General features: G+C 37.3%; 1 protein-coding gene across 5 annotated transcripts in view; it reads left to right on the forward strand.

Moving 5' to 3' along the window:
- The window catches only part of CTNNA3 (catenin alpha 3), a 1829362-nt gene that overhangs the window by 1209476 nt on the left and 606123 nt on the right, over positions 1–13763 (forward strand). For 4 of the 5 annotated variants that reach the window (XM_043476813.1, XM_043476816.1, XM_043476814.1 and 1 more), the window contains one exon: positions 9910–10066. In XM_043476813.1, the coding sequence (XP_043332748.1) occupies positions 9910–10066 (157 nt within the window). Of the gene's footprint in view, positions 1–9909; positions 10087–13763 lie in introns of those variants that run through there. The other variant, XM_043476818.1, reaches the window with a different exon arrangement.

A 13763-nucleotide genomic window follows, 5' to 3' on the forward strand; every position in this document is an offset into this window, starting at 1 on the left:
CCACCTGATCCCAAATGATTTGGAAAATGGCAAATATCTTTTTCTACTATAAATTCTAAACTTATTAAATACATGAGTGGCATATTAAAATGAATCCAAAAAATCTTGGTTATTTTTGTTTCATCACTAGAAATTAAGGTATTTGCATTACCTTAATTTGTAATACACAGTACTGATTTCAGAATTTTCTTTTTTTAAGCAAATTTTCTCTGATTTTAGTTCTATATTATCAGTTCAGTTCAGTTCAGTCACTCAGTCATATCCGACTCTTTGCGACCCCATGAGCTGCAGCACGGCAGGCCTCCCTGTCCATCACCAACTCCTGGAGCCTACCCAAACTCATGTCCATTGAGTCGGTGATGCCATCCAACCATCTTATCCTCTGTGGTCCCCTTCTTCTCCTGCCCTCAATCTTTCCCAGCATCAGGGTCTTTTCAAATGGGTCAGTTCCTTGCATCAGGTGCCCAAAGTATTGGAGTTTCAACTTCAACATCAGACCTTCCAATGAACACCCAGGATTGATCTCCTTTAGGAAGGACTGGTTGGATCTCCTTGCAGTCCAAGAGACTCTCAAGAGTCTTCTCCAACACCACAGTTCAAAAGCATAGATTCTTCGGCACTCAGCTTTCTTTATAGTCCAACTCTCACATCCATACATGACTACTGGAAAAACCATAGCCTTGACTAGATGGAACTTTGTTGGCAAAGTAATATCTTTGCTTTTTAATATGCTATCTAGGTTGGTCATAACTTTCCTTCCAAGGAGTAAGCATCTTTTAATTTCATGGCTGCAATCACCATCTGCTATGGTTTTGGAGCCCAAACAAATGAAGTTTATCACTGTTTCCACTGTTTCCCCATCTATTTGCCATGAAATGATGGGACTGGATGCCATGATCTTAGTTTTCTGAATGTTGAGCTTTAAGCCAACTTTTTCACTCTCCTCTTTCACTTTCATCAAGAGGTTCTTTAGTTCTTCTTCGCTTTTTGCCATAAGGGTGGTGTCATCTGCATATCTGAGGTTGTTGATATTTCTCCTGGCAATCTTGATTCCAGCTTGTGCATCCTCCAGCCCAGCGTTTCTCATGATGTACTCTGCATATAAGTTAAATAAGTAGTGTGACAATATGCAGCCTTGACGTACTCCTTTTTCTATTTGGAACCAGTCTGTTGTTCCATGTCCAGTTCTAACTGTTGCTTCCTGACCTGCATACAGGTTTCTCAAGAGGCAGGTCAGGTGGTCTGGTATTCCTATGTCTTTCAGAATTTTCCACAGTTTATTGTGATCCCACACAGTCAAAAGCTTTGGCATAGTCAATAAAGCAGAAATAGATATTTTTCTGGAACTCTCTTGCTTTTTTGATGATCCAGTGGATGTTGGCTATATTTAACTATATTATAGTTAACTCTAAAAAGTAAAATGTTTCTTTAGATTCATTTTTCCTTAAATTCATTTTTGTTTAAGGGACATTTTTATGATTAACATCAAAATGATCATTGAGTTGATCAAAACTGTAAATTCTTTGTGTATTTGTGTGGCTCAGATGGTAAAGATTCCGCCTGCAAGAGAGAGACCTAAGTTCTTTCCCTGGGTTCAGAAGATACCCTGGAGGAGGGCATGGAATTTCACTCTAGTATTCTTGACTGGGAAATCCCATGGCCAGAGGAGCTGGCGAGCTACAGTCTATGAGGTTGCAGAAGAGTTGGACACGGCTTAGCAAGTAAACACCACCAACCTGTCTTAATAATTAGTACAGAGAACAGAAAAATAGTATTTTTGATTTTCCTGTAAAGTAGTTGTCTTTTACAAACCTTCTAAGGAGCATTACATTTTCCATAACTTAAATAGTCCTAGGTTGAATTTTCTCCTTTGGTCTAGCAGTATGGATTAAGAGAGATAAAAGCTTGTACTAGAATATGTGTAAAAGAAATACAGACTCTATCCCCCAAATCAACTTTGCACCCCTCCCCTATTTATTTTACTTTACTTTATTTTCTGACTGTGGGGCTTGTGAAATCTTAGTTCCCAGACCAGGGATTGAATCCAGACCCTCAGCAGTGAAAGTACCTAAGTCCTAGCCACTGAACCACCAGGAAATTCCCACCCTGCTCCCTTTCTAAAAATTGCTTTTCATTGCTACAGTAGGGCTTCCCTGGTGGCTCAGACAGTAGAGAATCCATCTGCAATACAGGCAACCTAGGTTTGATCTTTGGGTTGGGAAGATACTCTGGAGGAGGACATGGCAACCCACTCCAATATTCTTGCCTGGAGAATCCCCATGGACAGAGGAGCCTGGTGTGCTACCATCCAAGGGGTTGCAGAGTTGGACATGACTGAGCAATAAGCACAACATACAGAGAGTAGGTTTTTTCTGTGTATCCAAATGCTTCCCAGGTGGTAAAGAACCTACCTGCCAGTGCAGGAGATATGAGACCTTGACTCAATTCCTGATTTAGGAAGGTTCCCTGGAGGAGAGCATGGCAACCTACTCTAGTATTCTTGCCCGCAGAATCCCATGGACAGAGGAATCTGATGGGGTACAATCCATAAGGTCACAAAGAGTCGGATACAACTGAAGTGACTTAGCATGCACACACACAAATGCAAGTTAAAGCCTCATGAGAAGATTCATGTGAGTAATGCTCTCATATAGGGATCATCCTTTCATGGAGTAATGAGACTGCAACACTATTAGGCCAAAGTTGAATGCAATCTAGCTGTTTATAAACCTGTGAGGGTCTATGGCAGGTTACGCCTCCTCACCACCACTCTTCCCCAGCCTCGAAATGCTTTTATAATTTAATGTAAAGATGTGACTATGGAGATTCTTTGATGACAAATATCACATAGCTTACTTTTAAAACTCAATGATAGTTTCCCATGAATTAAAGAAGACAAAAAAGAAAAGATTAGCAAAACTAAGGAAAAGTGGAAATACCAACAAAGAAAGCGAGAAACATTTGGTAGTAGAATATCATTTAAGAAACTACGAAAAGAATGCACAAAATTGGAGCATTGAATGTGATGTCATTACCATGATTGCTACTATTCCAAAATTATTACAGTTACCAGTTTAAGTACATTTCATATAAATTCTTGTCACACACTAGCTTAGATGTATTGGAGGTATCATATATCTAGTTATTTTAATTTTCTCTACACACCATGACATTGAGGTAATCAGACCTATAGGTACTTCCACATAACTCATCTTTTTAATCCACAAAGTGCTTTTGTTATATTAACTAAGATGTTTAAGATTATTTGTATGAATGTCAATACTGAAATATTTCTGAGGGAAATTAAATTAAATGGATTTATTTTCACTTTGAAAGTAACTGTTTTCAGGATTCTTTTAAGAGACGTATATACATCAGTTGATAGTATTAAATCTGTATGTTCAAAGGAACCTGAGAGGGATCAGCTAACTCAAGTACTGCCCCCCACCCCAAACTCAGTGCAAACTTACCTATTCTTCTGGGAAAATGAGTCCTGGAAGAACCAATATGACTCTTCTGGGTATATAAAATCAGTTTGAAGCAAAGTAAAACTCTAATTTAAGCCTCTTGTCTTACAATCTAGAGTTCCCTCTATAACTTTGCACAAATTATCCAGTCTCTTTATGCCTTTATTGTCTCACTAGTAAAATGAGAATAGTGGTAGGATCTTCCTCATTGAATTCAAAATATTAATTCCAATGAACTGCTTAGAAACTCTGCTTAGGACATTTAAGTGGAGAAATTGGAAGCTTAGTATATTGCCAGTTAAAATGTAAAATGGTATAGTCACTGTGGAAAAACAGTATGACATTTCCTCAAAAAAGTTTAACTTAGAATTACCCCATGACCCTTAATTAAATTTTTGGTGTATAAATGAAATATTTGAAAGCCAGGACTTGATGAGATATTTGTATACCATTGCATATGCATGACTCACAGTAGCCAAGAGGTGGAGGCAACCTAAATGTCCATCACCAGAGAAATGGATAAGCAAAATATATGTATAGTGGAATATTATTCAGCTTTAAAAAGAAATAAAGTTTTGACACATGCTACAACAGATGGGCCTTGAAAGCATTGTTCTACATGTAAAAGCCACACACAAAAGGTCAAATATTATATAATTCCACTTTTATGAGGTATCTAGAAGAGTCAGATTGATAGGCTGAGGAGAGGAGAGAATAAAAAGATTTTGTTTGATGGGTACACAGTTTCATTCATTTTTCTTTCAATTGACTGGCTTATTTTACTCTATGCTCTTTCTTTTCTTTACATCATAACTTCGATCTACTCATAGTGTCTTCTTTCAACTTTGGTTTGTTCTACTTCCTCAGGGCCTTAACCCCATCAGTCCCCCTCTGGTTCTAATATTACTATAAGACCTCTATGTAAGTCTTTGTTCAAATATTCAATAGAGATTTGAATGCCTTAACCTTTTACATCATGCCCGTGACTACTAATGGTTGTCCTTGAGTTGAACACCAGCGTATGATCTAAATAGTTTTGAAAAGGGAAAAAAAAATATGCTGAACTTGGCTTCCTATGGCTGTTCTCTAAGAGTAAACCTTGAATCAACTAATATCTTTTAGGGAGAGTTAATAAATACAGCGGGAACTATAATTAGCATGCTTAATATACCAAAAAGCAAGGATAAATAAAACACAGTCCCTCCTATCAAGAGGCTCATATGGAGCAGAGGTGTATAAACACTCATGCAATATGATAATTACTATTTGGTTATATGGGCACAGTACTTTTAAAACACAGAAGACAGTTCATGTTCTGGGGTATAGGGAATGGGACAGATGTCACAGTATGCAGTGGTATTTCAGCAGGTTTCTAAGAGATAAGAGTTGTTTCCTCAGAAGGACGAAAGAATGGAAAGTGATGGAGCAATGGTGTTGAGGCAGATTCAGTTGTAAGAAAAAAATTGTGGAAGTATGGAGGTACATGGTGTGATCAGGAGATAAAGCTGAAGACAGCTGGAATGTAGGCTAAAATGAGGGCGGTCATTACAGCAGGCAGGATGGGACAGGATCTCTTGTGCATTTGAAAAATATATGTGTTTGTCATAAGGAGAATGGCCTGGAGCAAATAGGGTCTAGGGTTAGGAAACTATTTGGAAGGGTATTAAAATAGTCCTGTTAATATATAAGATCATTAAAAAAAATTAGTCCTGTTAAACTAAGATCATGGCATCTGGTCCCATCACTTCTTGACAAATAGATGGGGAAACATTGGAAACAGTGGCAGACTTTATTTCCTTGGGTTCCAAAATCACTGCAGATGGTGACTGCAGCCATGAAATAAAAAGATGCTTGCTCTTTGGAAGAAAAACTATGAAAAACCTAGACAGCATATTAAAAAGCAGATGCATTGCTTTGCCGACTTAGGTTCATGTAGTCTAAATCTATGGTTTTTCCAGTAGTCATGTGTGGATGTGAGAGTTGAACCATAAAGAAGTCTGAGCACTGACGAATTGATGCTTTTGAACTGTGTTGTTGGAGAAGACTCTTGAGAGTCCCTTGGACTGCAAGGAGATCCAACCAGTCCATCCTAAAGGAAATCAGTCCTGAATATTCATTGGAAGGACTGATGCTGAAGCTGAAACTCCAATACTTTGGCCACCTGATGCGAAGAACTGACTCACTGGAAAAGACCCTGATGCTGGGAAGATTGAAGGCAGGAGAAGGGGACGACAGAGGATAAGATGGTTAGATGGCATCACCGATTCAATGGACATGAGTTTGAGCAAACTCTGGGAGATAGTGAAGGACAGGGAAGCCTGGTGTGCTGCAGACCATGGGGTACCAAAGAGTCAGAAAGAACTGAGCAACTGAACAACAGCAACAAGATATAAAAAGGTCCTAAAGTTAAAGATGCTGTTTCAAAGGATAATAAATGATTAGGTGATGAATGGAGCCAAGGGTGATTCTGATATGTACACATCTGAACTATAATCTAAAGAAAGATGCCTCAGGAAGCAACATCATTCACTTTAAATTTAGGTCATCTTTAGGTATGCATAAGGAGTATTTGAGAATATTCTCCCCCACTTCTCAAGATATGTATCTAAAATATTAGGAGGATGACACTGGGATGAAGATTTCGTCTGCCTTAAAGAAGGGTTGCACATCATTCAAGTTTTTTTCTGCTTTTAGTTTTAAGTTAAATATCAGGAGTCAAGTAGGATATATATCTCTCCTAGTGTGTAGTGTTGAATCAGTTAAACAGAATCAGCTGCAGAACTGAAAATGTTCATACAAAATACAGTGTGCCATGTATTTCTGATACCACATCACCACTAAGGGATCTGCATGGGTACTTAAAAAGTATGCACGTGTCTCATAGCCTCCAACTAATAAAAATAAATGAAAAAAAAAGTATGCAGAGACTGTGAGGCATAATGGCAGTACAATCACGTGTGTCCAGTTGTTCAACTGCAGGGACGATGAAACACCAGAGGCCAGAGCCTCTCAGTGTGCACTGGTAGTTGCTGTTTTTGTTAGGTCACTCAGTCATGCCTGGTTCTTTGCAACCCCATAGACTGCAACACGCCAGGCTTCCCTGTCCTACATTATAAGTTAGTAGGTTAATAAAGCTCTAAAACTACAGTTCGGGAATTCTGCAGTTGTTATTACTAAAGGTAGGTTGTGTTTCCTTAAATTCAAAGTGTTCCTCTTTCATAAAAAAGAAATAAGAGAATATCAACATAACAATTTCAAGCAATTAATTTCTTTCCTCCTATACCTCCAGTAATTTGTGGAAAATCACACCAGTGAGGCACAACCTTTAAGTTACTTAGTAGAAAAAAGCTTCTTTTTATTATTGTTGTCATTACATTTTGGTGAAGTATGAATCTTGTATCCAATATTCTGCCACACCAATGATTCCTATTTTCCAGATTCAAAAGTCATTTATAATCCTCATTATTCTTTACTTTCCTATGGTATTTGACCTTTTGAAAATATTTTCTTCCTCATCTTGACTCTTGAATACCTTACTTTTCTACCTCCTTGATCATTTCTTTTCTCATCTTTATCACTTTCCATTTTATCCTTTCCTTGTATGTATTGGTGCTTTCCAAACCTGTGTTCTTTTCTCTTTTCCATTATCTTTTTTATTTTTCTGCAACTCTGTTACTATCTCCTCTTCCCAAGAAGATGAGGTTAGGGTCTACCTTGCTTCTAGGTCTTCATTGTACTAGTTATTGCCTCTTCCTAAATGAATATAACCTTATACTAATTTCCACTTATTTTTCAGATTTCAGTCCTTTGACACATCTTTCCTTATGGAGCTGAGTACCTCTTCCACATGTTTTAAGGCATCTTCTGCTCACTTTTACAATAGCCCCTACATTTTAACACTTAAAATGGTTTCTTAACTGGGAACCCCAGACCAATAGCATCACTATCACCTGGGAATTTGCTAGTCAGGCAAATTCTCAGGCTCCAAAGCACATCAACTGAATCAGAAACTCTAGTGTGTGGCTAAGGAATCTGTTGTAATAAGCTATCCAAGGGAATTCAGATACAGGATAAAGTGATACTCACTGGTATGTTGCATTTGGCTGGTTTTGGTTGTCTTTCGCTTTTAGATCATGGGCTGTTTTAGAAACTATGATGAAATATTTTTCACTGTGATGCCCTCAGTATTCAGTGTAGAACTGGATACATTGTTGCTGCATAGCATTGATTTGTTACAAAGCATGAACTAATAAATGAGTGAATTAATGACAGCTTTTTTATGAAATTCAATTTCATATCTCTGATTGACCACTATGTAATTTGTAGAGAGCCAAGAGTCCCTTCAAAGTCAACCTCTGTATTAGAAAGGTTGACATCTAATACCCTTCAACAGTGTCTTCCAAAACAGTTGTACACATCTGCTTTTACAACCCTGAATGACTTTTTAACCTCTGATCTCTCATTTTCTATCAATACTATAATCATTCTCTTCATTAATCGTGGAAGAACCTTAGTAATTACCTTTCTTTGAAGAATAACTTCATTCACTCTGAGTATAAAACTAAAGCATATTCCCCATAGAAAGTCTGAACAATTCAGTTACACACACAAAATCAAATTAAAGCACTGAAAATTCCATCACTCTGAAAGAACCACTGTTATTTGTATGGATTTATCTAACTTTTAGTTCTAGCATATTTGCTAGAAGTGGCATTTTATGAAGCATGATGTTCTGTAAGCTGCTGTTATTACACTATTATGGGAATATTTCCATGTTCTAAAGCATTATTTTCTAAAGAGTCATTTATGTCTGCATTATATTTTTGACAATAATTGATCTATTCTAATTCAAATTATTAAAAGTCCGTCAAAACTTTTTCAACACCTCTGCTATTGCAGTCCAAGCTCTTTCTTACTCTTGTATCCTATTACAGTAGCCTCCTTTGCCAAATTAATCTTTTTAAAGTGTAGTTCTGAGCAAATCACTCAAAAGTCAAAGGGACTCTCCAGTACCTTCCAAATAAGGCTCCAATCTTGAGCAGGACAGTTAAGGGCTCCTTTTGCATACCCAGGCTCTAGGTGAGACTACTTACCAATCTCATAGCAATTCTCCTGTTTACTCAGCCTTTTGAATATAGCCACTTCTCTCTTCAAATTCTTTCCCACCCATGCTGCCCCCTTCACTGTGAAGCCTTGCTAAAATTCCATGCCTAATCCCCTTTCTCTGCTCTATGTTTTCTTCTTAATTCTTATAATCATAGAAGAGACCATATATTTTTATTAAATTCACTTGCTAATTGCCTGGGCTTCACAGGTGGCTCAGTGGTAAAGAATTTGCCTGCCAGTGCATGAGCCATGGGTTCTATCCTTGGAGCAGGAAGATCCCCTGGAGAAGGAAATGGCAACCCACTCTGGTATCCTGGCCTGGGAAATCCCATGGAGAGAGGAGCCTGGTGGGCTACAGTCCATGGATCACAAAGAGTCAGACATAACTGAGCAAGTGAGCAAGCACTAATTGACTATCTCTCCTAACTGGGATATAAGCTCCATGAAGACAGTGATTTTTTTTCTTGTGTCTTGTTCATTGAAAGAAAATGAAAGTGAAAGCTGCTCAGTCACATCTGACTCTTTCCAACCCCATGGACTGTAGCCCTCCAGGCTCCTCTGTCCATGGAATTCTCCAGGCAAGAATACTGGAGTGGGTTACCATTTTCTTCTCCTGGGGATCTTCCCCACCCAGGGCTCAAACCTGGGTCTTCTGCATTGCAGGCGGATTCTTTACTGTCTGAGCTACCAGGGGAGGCTTTTTCACTGCCATATCCCTAAAACCAAGAACAGTGCTTGATCCCTTCAAACAAACACAAACCAAAAACCTCAGAATATCTTTGAAATATTGAATGATGATGAGTGGACAAACAAAAGAATTGATCAACAATGAATATCTACTGGTAAAATTCTTCAAGTCCTCAAGGAGGTCAAAGCTTTTCTTCCTGTGATTTGCATACAATGACGATTCACTACCTACTTGTGCTAAGTAAATACAAATGGCCAGTTAAGCATTATTCTTTCCTGAAACCTTTTCTTAGAATTGCTGCTGAAGGTGATCTCTCTACTCTCTAAAGACTGTCAATCATTTATGTAATTATGGTATGTATTGCATACTCTACCGAGCTGGAGTTATATGATGTCCTTCTCATTAAGTCACATGCAATCTCTATATAGGCAGATATCTATTATCTTTGTTATCTCTTGCAGTTCTTAGTACATTGATGCTTGATAAACAGTTCTAAAATTAATTACCAAAAATAAAATTAAACTATTACCAAAAGCAAAGTAGTTACACACGAGGGCATAAACAGATCTAATTAAAAAAAAATTGTCATATGCACAATGGTAAGTATTCTGAAATAAATCATCAAGTGAACATTCTGTATTTTTATAGATTATTAATGCTGCACTTGCTTTGGCTGCAAGACCCAAAAGTCAAGTGGTCAAAAAAACCATGGAAATGTACAAGCGCACGTGGGAGAATCATATCCATGTCCTCACTGAAGCTGTAGATGACATTACAAGCATTGATGACTTCCTGGCTGTATCTGGTATGTTTTTTATCTTTTAATTTCTGTGTTTGCTGTTGTCATTTTCTGCAATAGGATGATACTAAATATAATTAATTTTATGAAATATTATAAGACTTTTTTAATGATAGCCTTTCTGGAAGCAAAGTGCTACTATATATGATCTAGGATAATGAGTCTCATGCCTTGTAATCCATACGTATCAACAATTTACACTCCCTCTGAAAGAAATCTCTATTCATGGGCAAAGGATAATTGAAAATAGTGGCTGGAAATTTTAGGCATTTCCTGGCTTTTCAAATAAATCATTATTTCCCATCTCTTAATATAGTTATATCTCTTGATTTTTCTCCACATTTTTTTGAACCAAGTTTTTCTTCGCTCAGAAAAATAAAGGTAGGAAATAGGAAAAAATAAAAATAGGAAAATTCTTTATTGATGTGAAATATAACACATACTTTAACTACCATATGTGTTTGAGTAGTGGTGTTCTAAAGAATAAAATAAGTCTAAATGTGTAACTACAGAAATAACAGACAGGCTTGAGATTCCATGTCAAACCTAGATGATTCTTTCATCACATAATAGAATAAAAGATTGTGAAGTTCCTCTCATAAAGCCATATTCTCAGAAACATAACTCAGGTTTTGATTATACTGTTGTAACAGCAGAGAACTAAATATTTTTAATATTTTTTTATTTTCTTAAAAATACCTCTCATTAAATTAATTACATATTTTTTTGAGAAATAGATTTTCTTGGAATGTGATGATCCTTTTTTATAAAATGAAGTTTCTCATGAATTTCAAACATCATTTTATATTTTTAAATGTTTCCTGATTGTATTTCATCTACCTTATTAATTTCATTATATATGTATATATTCTCATCCTGAACAATAGTAATCTAGTGTATTTTCTTAACATAGTAATGAAAAGAAAATATGTGCTAGTTAACTACTTTGAATTTGTTTTATCACTTTACAGCTAAAAGTTTGAAAATAATAGAAAATGAACAGGAATAATATTAATATGCCTTGATACCACTATTCAGAAATAGCAACTACTGATATCTCATCTGTTTCCATCCAGCAGTCTTCATGCTAGATGGAAATAAATATTTTCAAATTATTGTGTCATTACGTCTTTTTATAGGTAATAGTTGGCTGAATTTTCCCACATTATTTTTTTCAAAAAAATGTCATATATATCTGTTCTTTTATTTTCACTTAGATAAATTTTAACTACTTTAAGCAATACTTAAGCATGTTTTTGTCTATTTTCTATCTTCTGAGTATAGACTTTGCAATGTGAATTCAATCAGTACTTTTTATTTGGTCAGTCTTTTGTAATTTAGTTGTTAAATGCTAAGTTCTGTTTTTCAGTACGGTCTTTTGGTTACAAGGTGAAGAAACCTGCTCGTGGTGGGCAGTATAAAGGCAGTTTATTATAAGTCATTTGATGACACAGTAGGGAGAATCTCCTGAACACACTAGAACAGGAGCCATAATCACATGATGAGAAAAGTGGGGAGCCTGGGATCTGAGCAGCTGTGTAGGTCCTTAGAGAAGGGGCTTACAGCTTTCCTTTTAGTGCTGGATTCACCTCATCTGGCAAGCTCTGAATCTGCTCCTTTCTGTGAAAAAAATTAAGCACTTAAGAATGTTTTGCCTGCATGTAAGAGAAAACTCATATAAAAGTTGCTTAAATAATAAAAATCATTAGTTATTTCACGTCATTAGATATTTAAGATAGTAGACTTACTACTCCTAACACACTAGAGGACTTGGATAGGAATAGTCCCTGCATGTGGGAAGGAGTATCTTATCACTAACATTTTTTTAGAATTGCCAATACAGGGTAGTGATAAAAAGTGAATATTTAATGTGTTTCATTATTGTTTTTAAAATTCTCTGCAAAGAGGGCACTCCATTATTTTCTGTTCCTGGGGTGGACAGTTCTTACTTTCCTGCCCTTTGATTGGTTGTGATTCAGAGTTATTCAGTTTGCTTCAGTTCAGTTGCTCAGTTATGTCCGACTCTTTGCGACCCCAAGGACTACTGCACGCCAGGTCTCCCTGCATCACCAACTCCCGGGCTTATTCAAACTCATGTCCATTGAGTCGGTGATACCATCCAACCATTTCATCCTCTGTTGTCCCCTTCTCCTTCTGCCTTCAATCTTTCCCAGCATCAGGGTCTTTTCCAATGAGTCAGTTCTTTGCATCAGGTGGCCAAAGTATTGGAGTTTCAGCTGCAGCATCAGTCCTTCCAATGAATATTCAGGACTGATTTCCTTTAGGATGGACTGGTTGGATCTCCTTGCAGTTCAAGGAACTCTCAAGAGTCTTCTCCAACACCACAGTTCAGAAGCATCAATTCTTTGGCATTCAGCTTTCTTTACAGTCCAACTCTCATATCCATATATGACTACTGGAAAAACCATAGCCTTGATTGCATGGACCTTTGTTGGCAAAGTAATGTCTCTGCTTTTTAATATGCTATATAGGTTAGTCATAACTTTTCTTCCAAGGAGCAAGGATCTTTTAATTTCATGGCTTCAGTCACCATCTGCAATGATTTTGGAGCCCCAGAAAATAAAGTCTGTCACTGTTTCAATTATTTCCCCATCTATTTGCCATGAAGTGATGGGACCAGATGCCATAATCTTAGCTTTCTGAATGTTGAGTTTTAAGCCAACTTTTTCACTCTCTTCTTTCACTTCATCAAGAGTCTCTTTAGTTCTTCTTCACTTTCTGCCATAATGGTGGTGTCATCTGCATATCTGAGATTATTGATATTTCTCCTGGCAATCTTGATTCCAGGTTGTGCTTCATCCAGCCCAGCATTTCTCATGATGTACTCTGCATATAAATAAGCAGGATGACAATATATAGCCTTGACATACTCCTTTCCCGATTTGGAACCCATCTGTTTTTCCATGTCCAGTTCTAACTGTTGCTTCTTTACCTGCATACAGATTTCTCAGGAGGCCAGTCACGTGGTCTGGTATTCCCATCTCTTTAAGAATTTTCCACAGTTTGCTGTGGTTCACACAGTCAAAGGCTTTGGCATAGTCAATAAAGCATAGACCAGTCGTTTGTTAACCACTTACCAGCACTCAGAGCCAGTCATGGAAATCCCATTTCCTTTTGCTGTCTATTGCTACAGGAGTATGACTGATATAGGCATCTGGGTTTCTGTTGACCTTCCCTCATGTTACATCTCAAAGAGTTACACAGTATAACTTAAAGTAGGAGGGTGAGGTGGCTTGTTGGCTTTAACATATCAAGGAGGAAATCTTTCCCAGATAATTTCCATCAGATCTCCTCTTGTTATAGGTCAGAGTTTGGCCCTGTACCTAGTCCTGGACGGATAGATGGGAAAAGGAAATGGGATTTCCATGATGGGCTCTGACTGCTGATAAACGGTTAACAACTGGCTGTAGCCAGAGAGAGTAATAGTCCTAATTCATAGCACTTGCTTGATTTCTGTGACACAAATACTCCCACATTGGCAGGTTTCCAACTGCCACTGAACTCTGAATTGGGAAGAGATGCATAAAAATAGCTCTTGTGAGCTGACATAAACTTTTCCTAGCAGTTCACTGGGCTTAGACCAGTCATAATTCAACTTTTCTGACTAGTCACTTACTATACAAACAAAATTAGAGATTTTATCAGCAGGAACAAATGGGAAGTGGCTGTTAACTAGAGAAAA

This window comes from Cervus canadensis, chromosome 8 (assembly GCF_019320065.1).
Source record: "Cervus canadensis isolate Bull #8, Minnesota chromosome 8, ASM1932006v1, whole genome shotgun sequence".
Lineage (NCBI taxonomy): Eukaryota > Metazoa > Chordata > Mammalia > Artiodactyla > Cervidae > Cervus > Cervus canadensis.